Source organism: Protopterus annectens, chromosome 2.part0 (genome assembly GCF_019279795.1).
Source record: "Protopterus annectens isolate FY-2018-M chromosome 2.part0, PAN1.0, whole genome shotgun sequence".
In the NCBI taxonomy this organism is placed as follows: domain Eukaryota; kingdom Metazoa; phylum Chordata; order Ceratodontiformes; family Protopteridae; genus Protopterus; species Protopterus annectens.
In genome coordinates, this window is record NC_056728.1 from 1,135,994,679 (window position 1) to 1,136,012,612 (window position 17,934).

The 17,934-nt window shown below is 38.6% G+C and overlaps 1 protein-coding gene across 2 annotated transcripts in view; it reads left to right on the top strand.

Annotated features, from left to right (window-relative positions):
- The window catches only part of LOC122793375 (methylthioadenosine phosphorylase), a 1,037,156-nt gene that overhangs the window by 849,600 nt on the left and 169,622 nt on the right, over positions 1 to 17,934 (top strand). For both annotated transcript variants that reach the window (XM_044061328.1, XM_044061329.1), the window contains exon 6: positions 2,285 to 2,524. In XM_044061328.1, coding sequence (XP_043917263.1) covers positions 2,285 to 2,524 — 240 coding nt within the window. The remainder of the gene's footprint in view (positions 1 to 2,284; positions 2,525 to 17,934) is intronic.

Below are 17,934 nucleotides of genomic sequence, written 5' to 3' on the forward strand. Positions count from 1 at the left end.
CAAACACCATGTACCACTAATACCCCACTGAACATAGACAATGGGGACAGGTATGTTCCTATAAATACATGTCATGTAGAACAAACTCAGAGTAAATGCTTTACTATTAGCTTTATTACACCATTTAGTTTAGATACTTATAGCATTAGGAGTATATTAACAAAGAATTGGAATTTACTGCTTACTGATAGGGAGTTAGTGAGCAAAATAGGTGAACACCCCATTATGATTTTCAAAAGGGGTAGGATTATGAAAACCTTACTTGAGATGTGGAAACATACTATTAATAGGACACCAGGGATGTTTAAATGCAAATCATGTAGGTTTTGTAAATGTTTCTTCTGGTTGTACTTTCACCATTCATGACAAAATATATAAAGTTGATGGGAGATATAACTGCAATTCAAAATCAGTGATCTATTTAGCTCAGTGTCAATCATGTTCAGCATTTTATGTTGGTAAAACAGACAGGAAACTGAGAAAGAGTGTATGAGCACACTTACAGTATCAATAAGGGTGAAACTGAGAATGCTTTAGCACGACACTGTGCAAGCCACCCAACACATGTATTTCACTTTAGAGTTATCGATCAAATTGTACCTGATGTCAAGGGGGGCCCTTTTTCATTATTATTGGAAAAACAAGAATTATTATGGCAGTTACGGTTAGACTCATGCAGATATCCAGGTTTGAATTAAATAACTTCAATTACATGTATCTTAAAGTTGAAAAGCCTTTTAAGAAAATATAGTTTTTTAAGAAGTTGTTTATGTCAAGCAATTTAGATATGTAAAACATTGGTTACTTGGTGTATATTTATATATTTTTTACACTTTTGCATTGTCTATAATTTTGAGTTAAGTTTAAGAATATAGGTCTTAGATAATATGTTTTATTTGACTGCATTTTGTAAAACTTGCTCATTTAAAATGTAAGATGTGTAAACATTAAGGGCTTGACTGGGCTTTTAGTACATTTTATTGGTGGATAACCACACAGGAGGGTGTGTGTACGATATTTAAATGCTGTTAATTGATAGTATTTTTAATCTGAAGAAGTCTGGTCAATTGACTGGATGAAAAGCGCTTCATTACACCTTTTTTATTTCATTAAACTTGTTTTTTAATGGAGTATTTTTGTTTCTTCATCAGTAGTTATTCTTTTGGTCCTTTAATTAAAACGTGTTATCCTGTATTCTGTCTGACCTTGGTATTATAAACATGCGAGGCTTTCATAATGCATAAAGAATGCCAGTAATGCACAAGGCGAACTTTCAAACATCCTCATGTTTTAAGTCTTAAAGAAACATGGTACTACAAGCAATTATTATTTTTGACTTGTATAGGCTAGGCTTAGTCTGAGGTGCTATCATTTTAAAGTACTTCATACAACATTTTATATAGGTTTAACATGTATAGTTACTATAGAGAAGATGCTACAGTTTTATATGGTAGACAAGAGGTAAAATACTGAAGATAGATGTGCTGTATTTACCTCTGATACAGCAGAGTCATACAGAGTCAGATATTAAGTAAAAAAAAAATAATTGCAGTAATGTGATATAGTGAAATCCAAATGATGTCAGCATATGAAAAGTTGTGATATTTACTAAAGTCCACAGAAAACTGTAGGAGTGCTACACCACTGCTTGGCTGCTGGTAATGTGCTGAAGGAGCAAGCTGTATCTGTATTCCAGCACTCTGGGGATGTTAGGAAGCATAGCAGCCTGTTCTGTGTGTACTGTTCCTTGACTAGATTTGAGTACAATAAACAGAGAGGTCTGAGAACTGGGAACCCTTATCCATGATTAAAGTGGTATACTTTGGGCATTCTGGTGGTTCATTACTGTTTTTTTTTTTGATATGTTGGAGCTGAATGTGGCTTCTGAGTTGTTGCTTAACCAATCCATCTGTCTCCCTGTTGTAAGTCTGAGCCTCTTAAGTGTGATCTCCAGAATTACAACAGTATAGAAGTACGGGAAAGCGAAAAATGTTCAACATCACTGTTCTCTTTTTTTAAAGTTATTTTTTGCAGGGAGGATAAGCCCCCCCATGTGGGGAGAAAGCCCTCCACACACTCTCCCTAGACTTATATATGGGATGTGCATTGGCTGGGCTTCTAACTGAACAGTTGCCTGGTTAATACCCTATGAAACTGTAAAAGTAGAATTCAACTAGACTTTTATTCGTACAATCATATGTACCTGTATTGAATGTAATCAAAGTGAAATCAGTAGGAATCTGATGCAATGCCGTAAATTAATTATAAGATTGTGATATCTCAGGTTCTTTCAGAAGTTGCAAAGAAACTGGGAATTAAACACCATCCAAGAGGAACCATGATTACAATTGAGGGACCACGTTTCTCGTCTCGTGCAGAAAGCCTGATGTTTCGGCAGTGGGGTGCTGATGTAATCAATATGACCACAGTTCCTGAAGTATGCCTGGCACGGGAAGCAGGGATTTGTTACTCAAGTGTTGCTATGGCAACAGACTATGACTCCTGGAAAGAACATGAAGAAGCAGTAAGTGACATGATTTGAATAATTCGCTGCTTTGACTTTTTCTTCTAGTTGTGAAAAAGTATTTATGTTCTGTTTTTCTAATTCTGCTTAGTTAATAGGTTATACGAAGCCACTGAGGTATCCAGTCAAACTGTACATTTATGGTACTAGGTCTTAAACAGTAACAGGAGATCATGTTTTATCATTTGGTTCAAAGATAATATGTTCTGATAAGTGAAACAGTTCAACACCAGCAAAGTAAATATCATACAGATATTTTGTTAAGAGAGACTGTCTGAAACTGACCAGATGGCTGTGTGAGGAAGAGCCATATAGCTCTAATGCAGTAATCCTTATTAGCTGTCATGGACAAGTACCCCAGGCACTGAAGAAGCCAAGCTGGCAGGGAGTGTGAGACTGAGCTGCTGATGCAACTCGCCCATCCTGGAAGGAGGTTGACAGCCCATTCTGTTGAAACACTGACATTTAACAGATAATGGGTGTCAAGGAAAAAGGTACCGTGGAAGGGTCAAGACATGCATACTCAGTAAACATATTCTGCAGCTTGAGAGTTGAGCACATGTGTGGGAACAAATACATGCCGTTGAGCCTGGCATTGAGTACAGCAGCTGCCATTAGGCATGGGGCTGTAGGTTTATGCTGGCAGGTAAATGCTTTGATAGCTGCCTTCCAGGAGGAAAAAGGTGGTACTGATGGTCAGCAGACATAGCAAGAAAAAATAGCATTCAGGAAAAAACAAAGATTAGTTTCTGGTCATTTACTGCAAATGGGCTGAATTTATCTTTTCAGGTCTTAGAAGACCGTTATTGTGCAAAGAGAGACTACAACATCAAAAAAGATACAAAGTGAATTCAGCATTCCATAGCATCTTCAGAGTGACCATAACTGCTCAGGACTGGACCCTGTACAAGAAAACCTACTTTCGATTAGATGGTATAAGATAGTGCTACACGTTATCTTAGGCTCCATCTTTTATACCATGAAGCATTGCTTTCTAATTTAAAATATGCTGATCTTTATGATCACCTTGCTGAATGTCTTGTGTGTTTTTTAGCTTAACATTACCATCTCTCAGTGTATTTCATATTTTAGCTGTGTACTTTTGTGTAGTAGCACTCGTCATTTAAAACAAGTACAGTTAATATATATATAGAATTATCAGGTTATACTGACATAGTGTTTTCTCTATTGTAAAGTCATATTAGTGTTAGTTATTAAGTAGGACTGCAATGAATAACTTGTGTAGTTAAAAAAATGTTTTATTTTATCAGTTCTTGGCTGTTAGTGCCACATGAACTTTATGAGACAAATCACACTGTCTAAAATTTAAACTAAGAATACATAGCATTAGTCTATACAGCAGACACTCAGTAATACGGAAGAGTGTCTGAAATTCAGCACTGTGCCAGCAATTTTTTGTAAAGGGCTGACAGCTGGTTAGAAGGAAAATAAAAGACAGGTTAACAAGAGGCATTTCAAACTGGTAGAGGTACCATTCTCTCCCCTTATTCCAAGAAAGAAAGTATTAACTGATTCACTGTATATACATATTTATGCATGTATAGTTTATTTTTTTTATTTTGCATTTAGATCAGTTAGACAAATAGGGCCTCTTTTCAGACACAACTTTATTACAGTAACAAAATAAGCAGACATAGAGTATATCTTTGTACAAACAGTATAAAGAGCATTGCTAGGCAAACCTTTAAATAGAATGCAATACTGATGGCAACAATAACAGTAGAAATCCACATAGTGCTCCAGTGAATGCAGTTCTGCAATAGTGAAAAATAAAAATAGACAATGAGATATCACAAAGGTAATTAAGAGTAAATGCATTTACGTTCACTTCTTTGCCGAAGTAGTAATCCAAGTTGACGAGTAAAAGATGCTGTTGAGGACGGCTGAGGAACAGTGTTGGACTTTCCAGATTGTGGGACAAAATAGGAAGAAATAGGTGACTAAAGAAAACAATATTTAAAAGAAAGTAGCTGGAGGATATGCTGAGGTGCAGGTATTCTATACTTAACATAAAGTCCAAACACCCTAAAAGGATTTCACAGCTTTAATATGAAATCCAGACTTCAGTAAAAAATGGGGAAGTAAAACCAGGGTCCATGGTATGTAGCTTAAGACAACGTCTTTTTATTGCAAACTTGCAGATGTTGCTGGATTTACTGACTTTGAAAAGGCTAAGCACCAGTTATAGAAAATACCAAATATATTTCAGGAAGAATGTTTACTCTTTCCATTGTGCCAGATAGGATTAACTTTCTAATAACCGCAAAACTGTATCCTGTTGTTGTTTGCAAGAATCTGACGGCATTCAGATGTAAATTGTAACAAATGCAGATCTTTGGTTCAATGGCAAAAACTTCAGATATTTTAAATTTTGCATTGTAAATTATTCTTAAATAATTGGGCATTAGCTTATTGTTTCAAGATTCTCTGGAATTTTGGAACTTCCAAGAGGGTGACAGACTGACCTGAACATTAATTAGTACAGTACAAGAGGGAACTCTAAAAAAACTGAATTTTAAAAAAATTCAAAAAAAAAACATTCATTCGGGAAAAAAGTGATAATTGGCTAGAGAAGACACTGCCTGTGTGTCACCCTGAAAAAAATCCGGGAGAAATAAGGGAAAAGTGGTGATTTATAAGCACTACCCAAAGGTTCAGCAGGAAGCAGTCCAGTTTGCAACTTAGGTACAGGAAATGGCTTCCAGTAATTTATAAGAGAAAGATAATTCATATGTATTCAAAGGTGTTTAAAATAAGAGGGACACTAGAATAATACATAAGAATGAATGATATAATATTGGAAAAATGTAAGATGCACTCAGTAATCATTCTAATGAACTGATTAAGTTGTGAAAGATGTCAGAGAATAAGGCTTCTAGAAAGACTTGTTACAAAAAAGTACAAGGATATAACACTGGAAATTTTATCTGTCCATGAGATAGGGTTGCCACCTTTCTACTGTGCCATTTCCTGACAAACAAGCCCCGCCCCATGCACAATCAAGCCACACCCATTCCTTTTAATAGCCACACCCCTTTACTCCACCCTTCAGCATAAGTCTTTAATATCACATACAGTTACCAATAAGTAGAAAAATGTGCGACGAGTCAAAAAGTAAATAAAAAAACTTTATTTAGCAATACTTCAAAAGGTTCACTACATACAACAGTACATCACACACAAGCATGGGAAAACTAAGCCCAAGTCTCATATCACAGACAAACTAGACAAAAAAGCTACATTTAAGCCTCACTATACTACGAAGACTGTACACCCTAGAAAGACACCCTAGGAAGAAACACAGGTCAAGGTAAACATCACGGTGATGACAGACTAGAAAGACAGATCTACAGTCCAAGTATCTTATACAAATCATGTAATCATATATTCACTGTAACATCAAATGAGCTAAGCTTTGGTATAGACGGTATACCCTAGAAAACACAGATAAAAGGTAAACAGTTGTGATGACAAACTAGACAAAAAAGCTACATTTAAGCCTCACTATACTACGAAGACTGTACACCCTAGAAAGACACCCTAGGAAGAAACACAGGTCAAGGTAAACATCACGGTGATGACAGACTAGAAAGACAGATCTACAGTCCAAGCATCTTATACAAATCATGAGGTCATTATACATTCACTGCAACCAAGTCCAAAACCAGATTAGAAACTGTTCTAGTTAATCACCACATGTTGAACATCTAGATAGTTACACACATCTTGTCACCATCAATGAATGAGATAGTGCCAGCACAGCTAGTGAATTAATATAAATTTAATATTTAAAAAATTCACTAGTAGCTGTGCTGGCAATATTTCATTCCCCTTGTCACACTAATCTTTGAAAATCTACCTTAATTCCAAAGAATTAATCCATTAAAAAAAAATCCACTTACCTCCAGAAAAATCAGCAGCAGGGCTACTAAAACAAGCTCTCAGCAGCAGAAGAGAACAGGCAGCTAAAGGGCCAGCAAGCAGGGGAACACACCACCACCCAGTCCACAGCACTTCTCCTCCAGCAAGCAAGGCAACCAGCAGGGCTAAGGCAGTCCTTCCAGGCAGCAGGGCTTCCAGGCAGGGCTTCCAGGCAGCAGGCAGGGCTTCCAGGCAGGCAGGGCTTCCAGGCAGCAGGCAGGACTTCCAGGCAGGGCTTCCAGGCAGGCAGGGCTTCCAGGCGGCAGGCAATCCACTGAAGACGATGTCCAAGGCTCCAAGCAAGAATTTCAGATCTTAAGCAGCACCCTTTGTACTACAAAAGTAAAAGGTAAAAACTTAAGCTGAAGCGCCGCTTTATATTCTTAAATTTTCGCGGGCTTTGCAGGGCTTTGACTACTAACTCTACGTGTTGATTGGCTGCTTGCTGCACGAGCCTCGTCTGCAGCAAGCAGCCAATCAACGAGAGTCCAAGACGGGAATGGTGTTTTTTTTTTTTTTTTTTTTAATACGCGCTGACGAGCCTGATGTCGCTATTTCCGGACTCCGAGTACAAGAACCGGAGTGCCCTACTGATTTCCGGGCACTCCGGAAAAAAAACGGAGGGGTGGCAACGCTACCATGAGAAACTGGAGAGATCCAGTTTGTAGATAGGAAGGTTGCTAAAAGTAGGAGACACGAGAGTTTTTATGGAAGATGATTGTTCACTTTTTATCAAACAAAAAATAATAAATTAATTCCAGTAATACAGGCATTTTGAGAGGTGGTAAGAGATTTAAATTGCAAGATCCAGCAGTCATTTGTTGTCCTGGTGAATTGATGACTTACATGGAAGCAGAGCAGATAGGGGAGAGGATAAAGCAGTTTAGTCAAATGTGAGCTAACAAGCAAGCTGAAGGGAATTCTGCTGCCCCTACCAGTAAGGAGAGACAGAGAGTTAGGATACTGGCAAAACCTTTTGCCCTATTCCAAAAGATGATAGAAAAACAGGAAGCAAATTTGTAACTGACCAGGAAGACTGGAAGAGACCTGGATTTGAAATAATTATCACAAAAGCGAAAGAAGTAGAACCTTTGAAGTAAGTCTGTTGATCAGGTTTTTGAGGGACTGCACAGTATCAACCCAACTTAGTTCTATGTAGATTTTTGGACATTTGAAAGGAGACATATTTTAACTGTAAAAAATTGGGCAGATTAAGTTTGTTTTAAGTAATTAGGACATCCACAAAGCATTACTCGTACATTGTGATATTAATGCATGGGAGAAAATTATAATAAATAATGTTATTTTTCTCTTTAGAAGAAAAGATGAACGGAAAGCAAGTAGGCAGCAGTCAGGATATGATAAACTCCCAAATTCCCAAATATTTGTACACTCCCTCTTGCTCAAGTTCTTTTATATCACATTTTTATCTCAAGCTAATGTTTTCTTGGTGCTGCAGTTTTCCTGCTTTAAAGGTTGCTTTTGCACATTTATCAAGACCGAATTATATTCTTTTATTTATTTGATATTTGTTGACTGGGTATGTCCGACTGGGCAAGAGCACCTTTTCAGCAGAGGCCTGGGGAGAAAATCTTCAGAGTTAACATAAAAGAGCAATTTAAACTATAAGTAATGCAATAGGTAGGTATCCAAGTAACAAAAAGTCCAAATTTAACATTAGCAAAACCAATGGCTAATAGTATATTACCTGAAAAGGTTTTGACAACTTGCAGTTGTGCTTTCAGTTCCTTATGTGATGAGCTATGCCATTTTAAATCATCAACAAAGAGAAGATGAACACTGTGCTGTTTTCTAGGAGCCAAATTATGGCCATGGCCTAAGCTGTTAAGTAGACAGACACCTTAATGGATTAAGGGCAAGGCAGAATTACAGCAGTGACAGAGAGTCACCCTGGAATATCCCCCTTCGGATTTTTATCCCTGGAATAATAAGTTGTCCTTTGTCTTGGCTTAATTGCAAAGTGGTCTGCCACTGTTTCATGGTTACTGTAATGTAGTCTATCAGTGAAGAGTGTATCTTGTACATTTTTAAGGACTCTTTTATCCATGAATGTAGGATACTATCCATAGTCAATCCATGACATACTTAGATTCTTCCCCTTTTTACATTTCTCCACTATGACTTTAACAACAGATGATCCTTTGTTCCATATGACTTTCTTTTATTGCCCTTTTGTTCCACTGCCATAATTGAGTTTTCTTCTAAATGACTATAAACTCTGTCGGCATCAATTCCTGTATATAATTTATATGCTGTCAGAAGGCAAGTTATTGGTCTGTAGTTTTTAGGGCAGCTTGCAGGTTCACTCTTAAATAGTAGCATTGTTTTTCCTGTTGTTTGCCGGGTTGGTGTCTGTTCAGGGTGCGCATATAAATAGTTCTTACTCATAGCTAAATCTTCATGCAAAGATGTTAATACTTTTAACCAGAAGTTAGGTACTGCATCTGGATCTGGGTTTTTGCAATTGAAGGCTTTTCTTAACTTTCTTTCAATCTCTGTCGCTGTTACTTCATCCTATTTCATATCCTGTACCTTTAAACTTCTTATTCTTTCTTTTACTTCTTCTATCCATTCAGCATCTTTGTTATATTTCACAGGATCTTCATAAATACTTCTCCAAACTGTATCTATTTCTTCCTTTTTTTTGGTGGTCTTTCAATTCCTTTTACTTTATTTCCCAACTCTATATAGAACTTTTTGGGTCATCAATAAATTGCTTATTTTGTACTTTTCCTTTATATTTATCTGTGTATCTTCTAAGTTTTTCTGCCTGTGCTGAAGTTTTTATCTTGTTATTTGCGATAGTGCATGATAGATCCTGGTCTGTTCTAATACTGCACATTGCTTTTATTATGTCTAGGTTAGTATTTTTGTTGATCTGTTCCCTCTTCTATGTTCTTCTAACAGTTATACTTCTTGTCTTAACTGCTTTATAGTTTTCTCTGTTCGATATTTCCATGATGATATTCGATTTCTCCCCTTCCTTTCCCTCACTACCCTGTGTTGTTGCAGTAGAACTTTGTCAGTTATTCATTTAGCTGCACAGTAATATATCCTATTTACTTCTGTTATATCACATGGATCTCTGTGGACAGTCCTAATTGCTGTGTTTGTTTATTCAAACTTCTGACTTTTTGGGTTCTATTGACCTTCTGCAGTCTTTTTCTTTCATTGATCTTAATACGTTTGTCTCTTAAACATCTCTTCTCTTGGCTCATTTTCTTCTAAACTGAGGGCACATTTTTTTATTTTCTGTTTCCTGCGGGCATTCTGTAGAAAGCTCTGTAGCATCTTCCTGTGTGACACATCCTCTTCAATTTCATCCTGCGCCATCTGTTGCTCTGTCATATGGGAACTTACTGGCCTGTCACTCCTCAAAATTGACTGCATCAGAGTTTCCACAATTTCTTGTTCCTTCCCTTGCTGTCCAGCTTCAAATGAATCTTTATACTGGCTTCATGTGGAAAGCTGCAACATATCTTCATATGGCACCTGACCAATTGCTTCCTGTTCCACTGGTTTCCCCTTAATTTGGATATCCATTGCTCTGTCCTGTTGTGGTGTTTTCTAAATTAGATTTTCTACACTTACTCTTTCACTTTGCAGGTACTCCATAACATCAGTTTCTATTTCTTTAACTTCTCCATTACTGATCTCCTTTCTGCTTTTCCTCTGTCTTCTTATTTTTTGTATTGTAAAGTTTTCCATATCTGGCTTCCTTTGCCTGTATTTCTCTTCAAATATCTTTGGTGCTGCTATTTTTGTACTGGCATAGATATTACACCGTATTAAATCTCTTTTTCATTCCCATGTCCATATTTCTTCTTCAGATGTCTCCTGGTTTTCCTGCTTCTCCTTACTTTGTGGACTTGCCCCATCTTGATGTGATGTAATCTGTGTTACACTTTCTACCCCAAATCCTTCACTTCCCAGGCACTCCATAACTTCACCTTATATTTTTTTAACTTCTGCTTTAGTAATCATCTTTTCTACATTCCCTCTTTGTGATATTATTATCTTTATTGTGACATTTTCCTTATCCGGATGGCTTTGCCTGTATTTCTCTTCAAATATCTTTAGGACTGTTTCTGTATATCGATTAATTTGGCTTTCTCTTTTGCATAAATATTACACCATATCAAATATGTCTATCTTCTTTCCCATGTCCGTATTTCTTTTTTATACTTTTCAAAAATCTCTAGTTTTTGTTGTTTATATTTTCGCACTTCCTCAGATGCTTATTTTTCCAGACAGATCAATGTTTCTTGATCTATGTACTGTTTTTCACAAGTCTGTTATATTAATGAATACAAGCTTTTATTTGAAGCTTCTGACAGTTTTTCTTGTGGAAGTATGTTTCTGTCTCTCTTAATTGTTTTGTATCTCCTCTGTCTGGAAATTCTGGGCTTTTTGCATAATAGTAACAACAGGAGCGGCCCAAGATCAACTGGTGCCATAGGCAAAAGGGCTCCACAGCGCCCCCTACCACACCACCCAGTGCCCCAATCCTAGTATACCTACATCAGATAAATATTGGAAAAGCGCCCCTGCTAGAACGGCGCCCTAGGCGGCCACCTAGTTGGCCTATGCCTAAGGCTGGCTATGAGTAACAATACATAATTTCTTTCTTATCCTCAGTAGTCCACTATATCATCTTTGTGGTTCTTCTTTGGCTTGTCAGATTTTGTAGACCACTACTTCCTTCTACAACGGGGGGAGGGAAGGCATCCTCCCCCTGAGCCTGGCCTAGCTCCATTGTAGGAATGTTTCCGTATTTTGAGGATTCTACACTGTCATCTTTTCCACTCCTGGCACCAGTGTGCCTACCAGGATTGGGCACTTTTTTTTATCCTGGGTCTTGTGCACCCAGCTGTCTTTTTTCATTTTTTAACCTACTTCTGTCCATGATATATGCTATATAAGTACAGTCTATGTACAGTGGATATAAAAAGTTTACACATCCCTGTTAAAATGCCAGGTTTTAGTGATATAAAAAATAAATAATTTCAAAACGTTTCCCACCTTTAATGTGACCTGTAACCTGTAACCTGTACAATTCAATTGAAAAACAAATCTGTTAAGGGAAAAAAATATAAAAAATAAAAAAAGTGCAATATGCTGGTTGCATAAGTGTGTACACCCTTAAACTAATACTTTGTTGTGTGTGCACATCCTTAAATTAATACTTTGTTGAATAACCTTTTCATTTAATTATAGCATTCAGTCTTCTTGGGTACACACCTGCCATCAATTAAAGAGACTCTGATTAACCCCAAATAAAGTTCAGCTGTCCTAGTAGGATTTTCCTGACATTTACTCAGTTGCCTGCTACAGCAAAAGCCATGGTTCACAGACAGCTTACAAAGCATCAAAGGGAGCTCATTGTTGAAAGGTATCAGTCAGGAGAAGGGTATGAAAAAATTTTAACAGCATGGGATATACCATGGAACACAGTCATCAAAAAGTGGAGAAAATATGGGGCAACAGTTATGTTGCAAAGAACTGGACATCCCTCCAAAATTGATAAAAAGACCGGAAGAAAACTGGTCAGGGAGGCTGCCAAGAGACCTGCAGTAACACTGAAGGAGCTGCAGGAATTTCTGGTAAGTACTGGTTGTGTGATACATGTTACAGCAATCTCCCATATTCTCCATATGTCTGGGCTGTGGGGTAGGGTTGCAATACGGAAGCCTTTTCTTACACAGAAAAACATCCAGGCCTGGCTAAAATTTGCAAAACAATACATCAAGTCTCCCAAAAGATGTGGGAAAATTATATTAAGTTATGGTCTGATGAGACCAAGGTTGAACTTTTTGGCCACAATTCCAAAAGGTACGTTCAGCACAAAAACACTTTGCATCACCAAAAGAACACCATCCCCATGGTGAAGCATGATGGTGGCAGTATCATGCTTTGGGGTTGCTTTTCATTAGCTGGAAGTGGGGACAGCTGAACTTTATTTGGGGTTAATCAGAGTCTCTTTAATTGATGGCAGGTGTGTACCCAAGAAGACTGAATGCTGTAACTAAATCAAAAGGTGCTTCAACATAAGTATTAGTTTAAGGGTGTGCACACACAACAAAGTATTAGTTTAAGGATGTGCACACTTATGCAACCAGCGTATTGTACGTTTTTTTATGTTTTGTACGGCTGGAGCCCCCACTGAAAATGGCCTTTCTCTCAAAGCTAAATTAAAGGCATGTCAGCACAGTTTCCCATTTTGCTTTTACAAGGAACAGTGGAATGAATTCACATGCTGAGCTTCTTGGAAAGCAGGAGATACTATCCCACATTCATGAGTATGAAGGTGAGTATATTAAGTTAAAGTGATGCCCATACCATTACAGGCCACCAGTTAATCTTGGGGATGGGTAGACAGCGATACTTTGTCAATAGCCAGAGCAATAAGTCAACACATTTTGTCTTTTATGCTCTGCAACAAGCCCGTGTTGTGTAGGGAATTAGTGAAGAGTAAGGGCAGGGTGTATTTAAGTTTGTACAGTAAGGAAGTGTTGGTCAGAGAATTAAGAGGAGGGCATATTTGAGATGCATCCTCAGAACACTAAGATCTATAGGCTGCCAGCTTTGTTGATAAACGGATTTTTGTGTTTGTTTGTTTACTGGAGTAGGACAATAACCAGCAGAGATGGCTACTGCTAAGGATACATAACATAAGAGACAATGGACACAAAGCATGCATAAGCAGTTGACATAGATATAAGTGGATGTGACCTCTAACTACAGTGTCATAACAGGAATTGTGTTCCAAAGAGAAAATGGGCTTATAAAATAGGAATAAAGAAAAGAAAAAAAAAGCTTAGAAGAGACTGAGTGCAAAATAAGAAATAGTAATGATAGTTATGTATAGGTTGTGGCTATTCTGTGATCAAAGGGATAACAAAGTATGGGGTGTTAGAAGGGTTTAAGTAATGTGGCCTGAGGCTCTGCTTCATAGGGTATAATTTACGTTGAAACCTGAATTTGGTGTAGGTGGCAAGATCCTGTAAACTGATGGGGAGTTCTTGCCAGGCCTTTGGTGCTAATGGTAGGAAGCTGTGGTTGTTGCAGTGAAGCTTTGTCCTGGATATGTGTACAGCTGGCCCCAGCAGTGATTATCTTCTAAGGCTTTGGGTGGTAGTTATAGGAGGGAGTTTAGTGGGGAATGCTGAAGTGACACTCCGCCCCCATGTGCAAAATGGGAAAAGGGGTTGAGGATGGATGGATGGAGAAGGTCTTGCTGAAACAGCTCAAACACTACAGAGCCTAGTGGGTGATTGTTTCTTTGCTTTATGGTCAGCTAGTTGGCCTTTATTGTTTCTTTGCTTTATGGCCAGCTAGTTGGCCTTTCATACTGAGAGTCAGTGGTGGTGGTGGTGTTTAAGGGAGTGGCTGTAACGTGACTAATTTTCCTTGACCTGTGATTGGAGGGTTAAGGAGTTATTTTTGGATGTGGTGGCTATTAGTGGTAGGCCATAGTCTAGCTGGCCGAACATTATTTTGCCTACCTCCTAGCTATGACTACTGTAGTAGGGAGAGACAGGAAGCGGTCCAGAAGAGTAGATTAATTTTTGATTTATTTTTCTCTATTTGAACCTGATAGTTAAGGGATTGATCTAGCCAAATGCCCAGGTATTTGAAGATAGAGGTGGTTCTGATGAGACTATTTTATGTTGTTGAAGTGTGACAGAGTGGCTGAGCTACTGCCCATTTTCAGAAGGTCCGCATTGACATTACAGTAGTTAAATACACTTATATAAGGCTAGACTGCAACATTATTCGACAATGTAAATGAAACAGCATATATACAACCCACATTAAAGATATACATGCAAAGCTATCCTAAAGATCATGCGTACTAAGCTATGTTGAATGTTTCAGTTTGAAAGGTTGCTTTGGTTTTATAGAGATTGAGCTCAGAAGAGTATTATGAGGTAGTAGTAACTGAAAGATCGGTGGGATACTAAAGAACTGGGGGGGGAGATAAATCTAGAGATGAGACTGGATATTTAGGTTAACTAGAGGAAGATAGTATATGAAAGTGAGGGGATGAATAGTTTAGGGCAGGAAAAGGAAGCAGATTTCAAAGAGGGAAGTTGTATTTCATTATCTGTTTGTATTTGTTAAGTGGAGTGGAACACTGATTACTGTTGAACTGATTACCAGATAAGTGAACTGAAGCTTTGACCCTTATCAGCCACAACCTGGTTCACAAGGGCAGGGATAAATACAAAGTATATGGATAGTTTACAGAAGCGAGTTATGTCTTTGGAAGAGAGAGGAGATTGGAGTACCCGGACAAATCCACACAGACATGCTGAGAATATGTAAACTCCACACAGTAACTGAAAGTCAGGATTGAACTCGGAACCCTGGCACTGAGACTGAAATACTATCTCTGAGACACTGTGCTGATCCACCTTTTTCAGATTCATCCCAAGAGCACTGTCTGGTTAAAGGCTTGCTCAGAGCTACACAGCAGTTAAAGGGGGGGCTAAAGGAACCAAGTCCTGGATTGCAGAATGAAGCCCATTGATAACTCAAAGCATTAGTCCTCTGTGCTAGCTGCCAAACCATATATAGAGAAAAACCTCCAGTTCACTGCCAGTCTTGCATTGGTGTATCATATACTTTAGGCACTAGTGAAAATCACTGTGTTCATGTTAAGTGTGAGCCAAATTTTCATATCAGTTGTTGCCAGCCCTGACTTGCATGTTGCAGTTTTTATGTGTTGTAATATAATATGAAGAATACAAGACCTCAGAAAGGTCAACATTTCTAGTTAAATGTTTGACAGTGGTCAGACTGTTGATACTGTGGCTGTGCCTAGTTTTTGGTTATTTTCCACTGATCCTCCTCCTCCCCATCCTCATCGTCATGTTGATCATTGTTATCATTACCCTGTGGTGGTACTACTGGAATTAATTAGCAGCATTCAGGAATTTCTATGTTTGAAAGCAGGCATTGGTAGGTAAGTGTGGTGTTATGGAACATCACTGATGTTATAAAATACTGCATCAGGTGCCTCACAGCTAGCCTGACAACTTCCACTATAAAGATCTGTTTTCATTTTGAAGCAGAAATGTCAAAAGACATGAAAGAGAAGATCCCTTGCCAACCTTAACTTGGGACCTGGTTTTTCCTGGGGAAAAGTTATTAGCCAAATCTGGGGAGACTTGCATTGGCTCTAGAGGCCATTTTCTCCATAGCAGATCACTGAATGCTCCTGAATGGGAGAGAGCCATGAGTCTTTCATTTGTTGACTACAAATTAGAAAGCAAGAACAAGGCAGGGAAATTAACAAATTACGCAGAATCAAAATTATGTGCAGGAATCCTAAAGTTGTTATGAATTAAAAGGTTCTGTAACTTTCAGATGTTCGTTTGGTTCATGCTGCAGGCTTAAGTCTGGACTGGCCAAACTTTGAGAACCCAGTATCACTCCCTCTAGTTCAGCCGACATCCCCTTCACAACAGACATCTCCACGGTTTTGATATGAAAGCTGATATACAGCCTATCTTCATTTCTTTCTTTACAGTTTAATTTCTTTCTTGCCATGCAACTTGGATGTTGTTATGAGGTGTTTGATTAGTTTGTCAAGCTAAGCAATGACTCAGAGTCGAGCACCAGAAATAAGTAATCCCGCTGTGGAACCTCGTTTCTGTTTTTGGGAAGACTGTTACTCTTGTTTACTTGAAGTCTAATAACTGCTCTTTTAGTTTAGTTAGTACAGATGTCTCGTGGGTGTCCTTCACTGAAACAAAGGTAGTGTGCATGCCAGCCAAAAAAAGAGTGTGTTTCTAGGTTGTAGTTTTCATGTAAAACAGAAACAAGTGTGTATACTGCCTGTGCTTGAAGCATGACATAATTATTTGAGATGTGACAGATATTTATTCCCAAGACTTTAAGCACAAGATGAACCACTGTCCAGACCTGCTTATCAGAAGGAGACTTTGAACCTTGTACCTGAAGTCCATCCGGTCTTTAAATAGCGAGCCACATGTCTAATCCAAGACAAGGGAGAAGTAGGAGGAGACATGAAAGGAAGGCAGGGAGCTGGATGACTTAGTTGGGCTTCTAGGCCTGAGGATGTTGGTAATGTGGAAGTCCTTCACCAGCCCCTGGACCTAATTTTTACCTTAGTAGAGGCAACTGGTAATGCCCCACTGGAGGATGTCATGCCTTCTGCAGAACATACATTCTCACTGAACTGAAATGCCATTAGACCTCATTGGAAAATATGAGGATTCATCCACCCTGGAGCGATATCTACTGATGGAGCAAGGGCAACATTCTTTGCCCACGCTTATTGTAGAGGAGGGCATCTATGCAGTGAGCAGTAAACTGGAACTTAAGGGTGTCCTCCTTAAAGCCCTTAGAACCCCCAACAGCCTCCAAAAAGGGCAAAGTCTGTTCTTTGTTGGGTACTCAAATCACTGGCAACCACTGCCTTCCAGTGGTTGGAGCACTCTATAATAAACTGTGACTGTGAGTTCAGATTTCACCAGAACTCAGTCTGTAGTTTGAGCATTTTAGCACATATAAGCAAATGTGTTTTAAAAATGTGCAAGACTGGCTAAGGCTATTTTCATTTCTTAGGAATTTTTTTTTCCCTGAACCATAGAAGCAATGTGTGTCTGGAGTCAGGCCATCAAAGGGAAAGAGGGAATTATCACCAGGGAGTCTGACTAACGGTTCCAACAGAACAGGATGATCTTGACTATACATACCCGCTGTCTTCCCCTTTGGCTTATGACACAAACAGGTAAGACTCCATGGCTTCTGACTCATCACCAGAGGACTGTCATTTGTGAAAATCTGTCTCATGAGAGAGCATTTCTAATTGCAAGTTCATGATATCTTTGCTCCCTAGAAGTGAACTATGGAACCTGAGGTTCAGCCTGCCTAAATCTGTTGCTGTTCATCCAGTCCAGGAAGTCCTGCTGAACTTCTTTGAAATACAGACCGTGGAACCAGACTACCAGCCCGTTGCACCTAGGAGACCTTACCAATTCTGCAGAGTGCATGGTCCCCACAAGTTCTTTTACAAGAATCGTATAGCGGACTTAGACATGATGTCTCTAGAATCTTTTAAGGAAGATGCAGTGGCTCCAGGTTGTAACACAGTCCCTAATGATAGGGAAAATAGGTTACTGGACAGATGCAGAAAAATATACACCTCTGTAATCTTGGCTTTCAGGGGCCTCAGGTGCAGATCCACATAATTAAAATTCCAAGATTGTGTTTTAAAACAACTGTTCGAATGTTGTAAGGAAGGAACAGGCAAGCTGTCTTGGTTCAGGAAGTCTAGACTGCCCTGTAGTAGGAAAATGTGTCCATAAATGTGGGCAAGATGCTATGGATGCATCATTCCAAGCTGATGCTATGAGGTTGGTCCTTAGAAGGCTTTCTTTGCTAAAGACTCTGTTCCTGTCTTGAGGTGTCAAAGT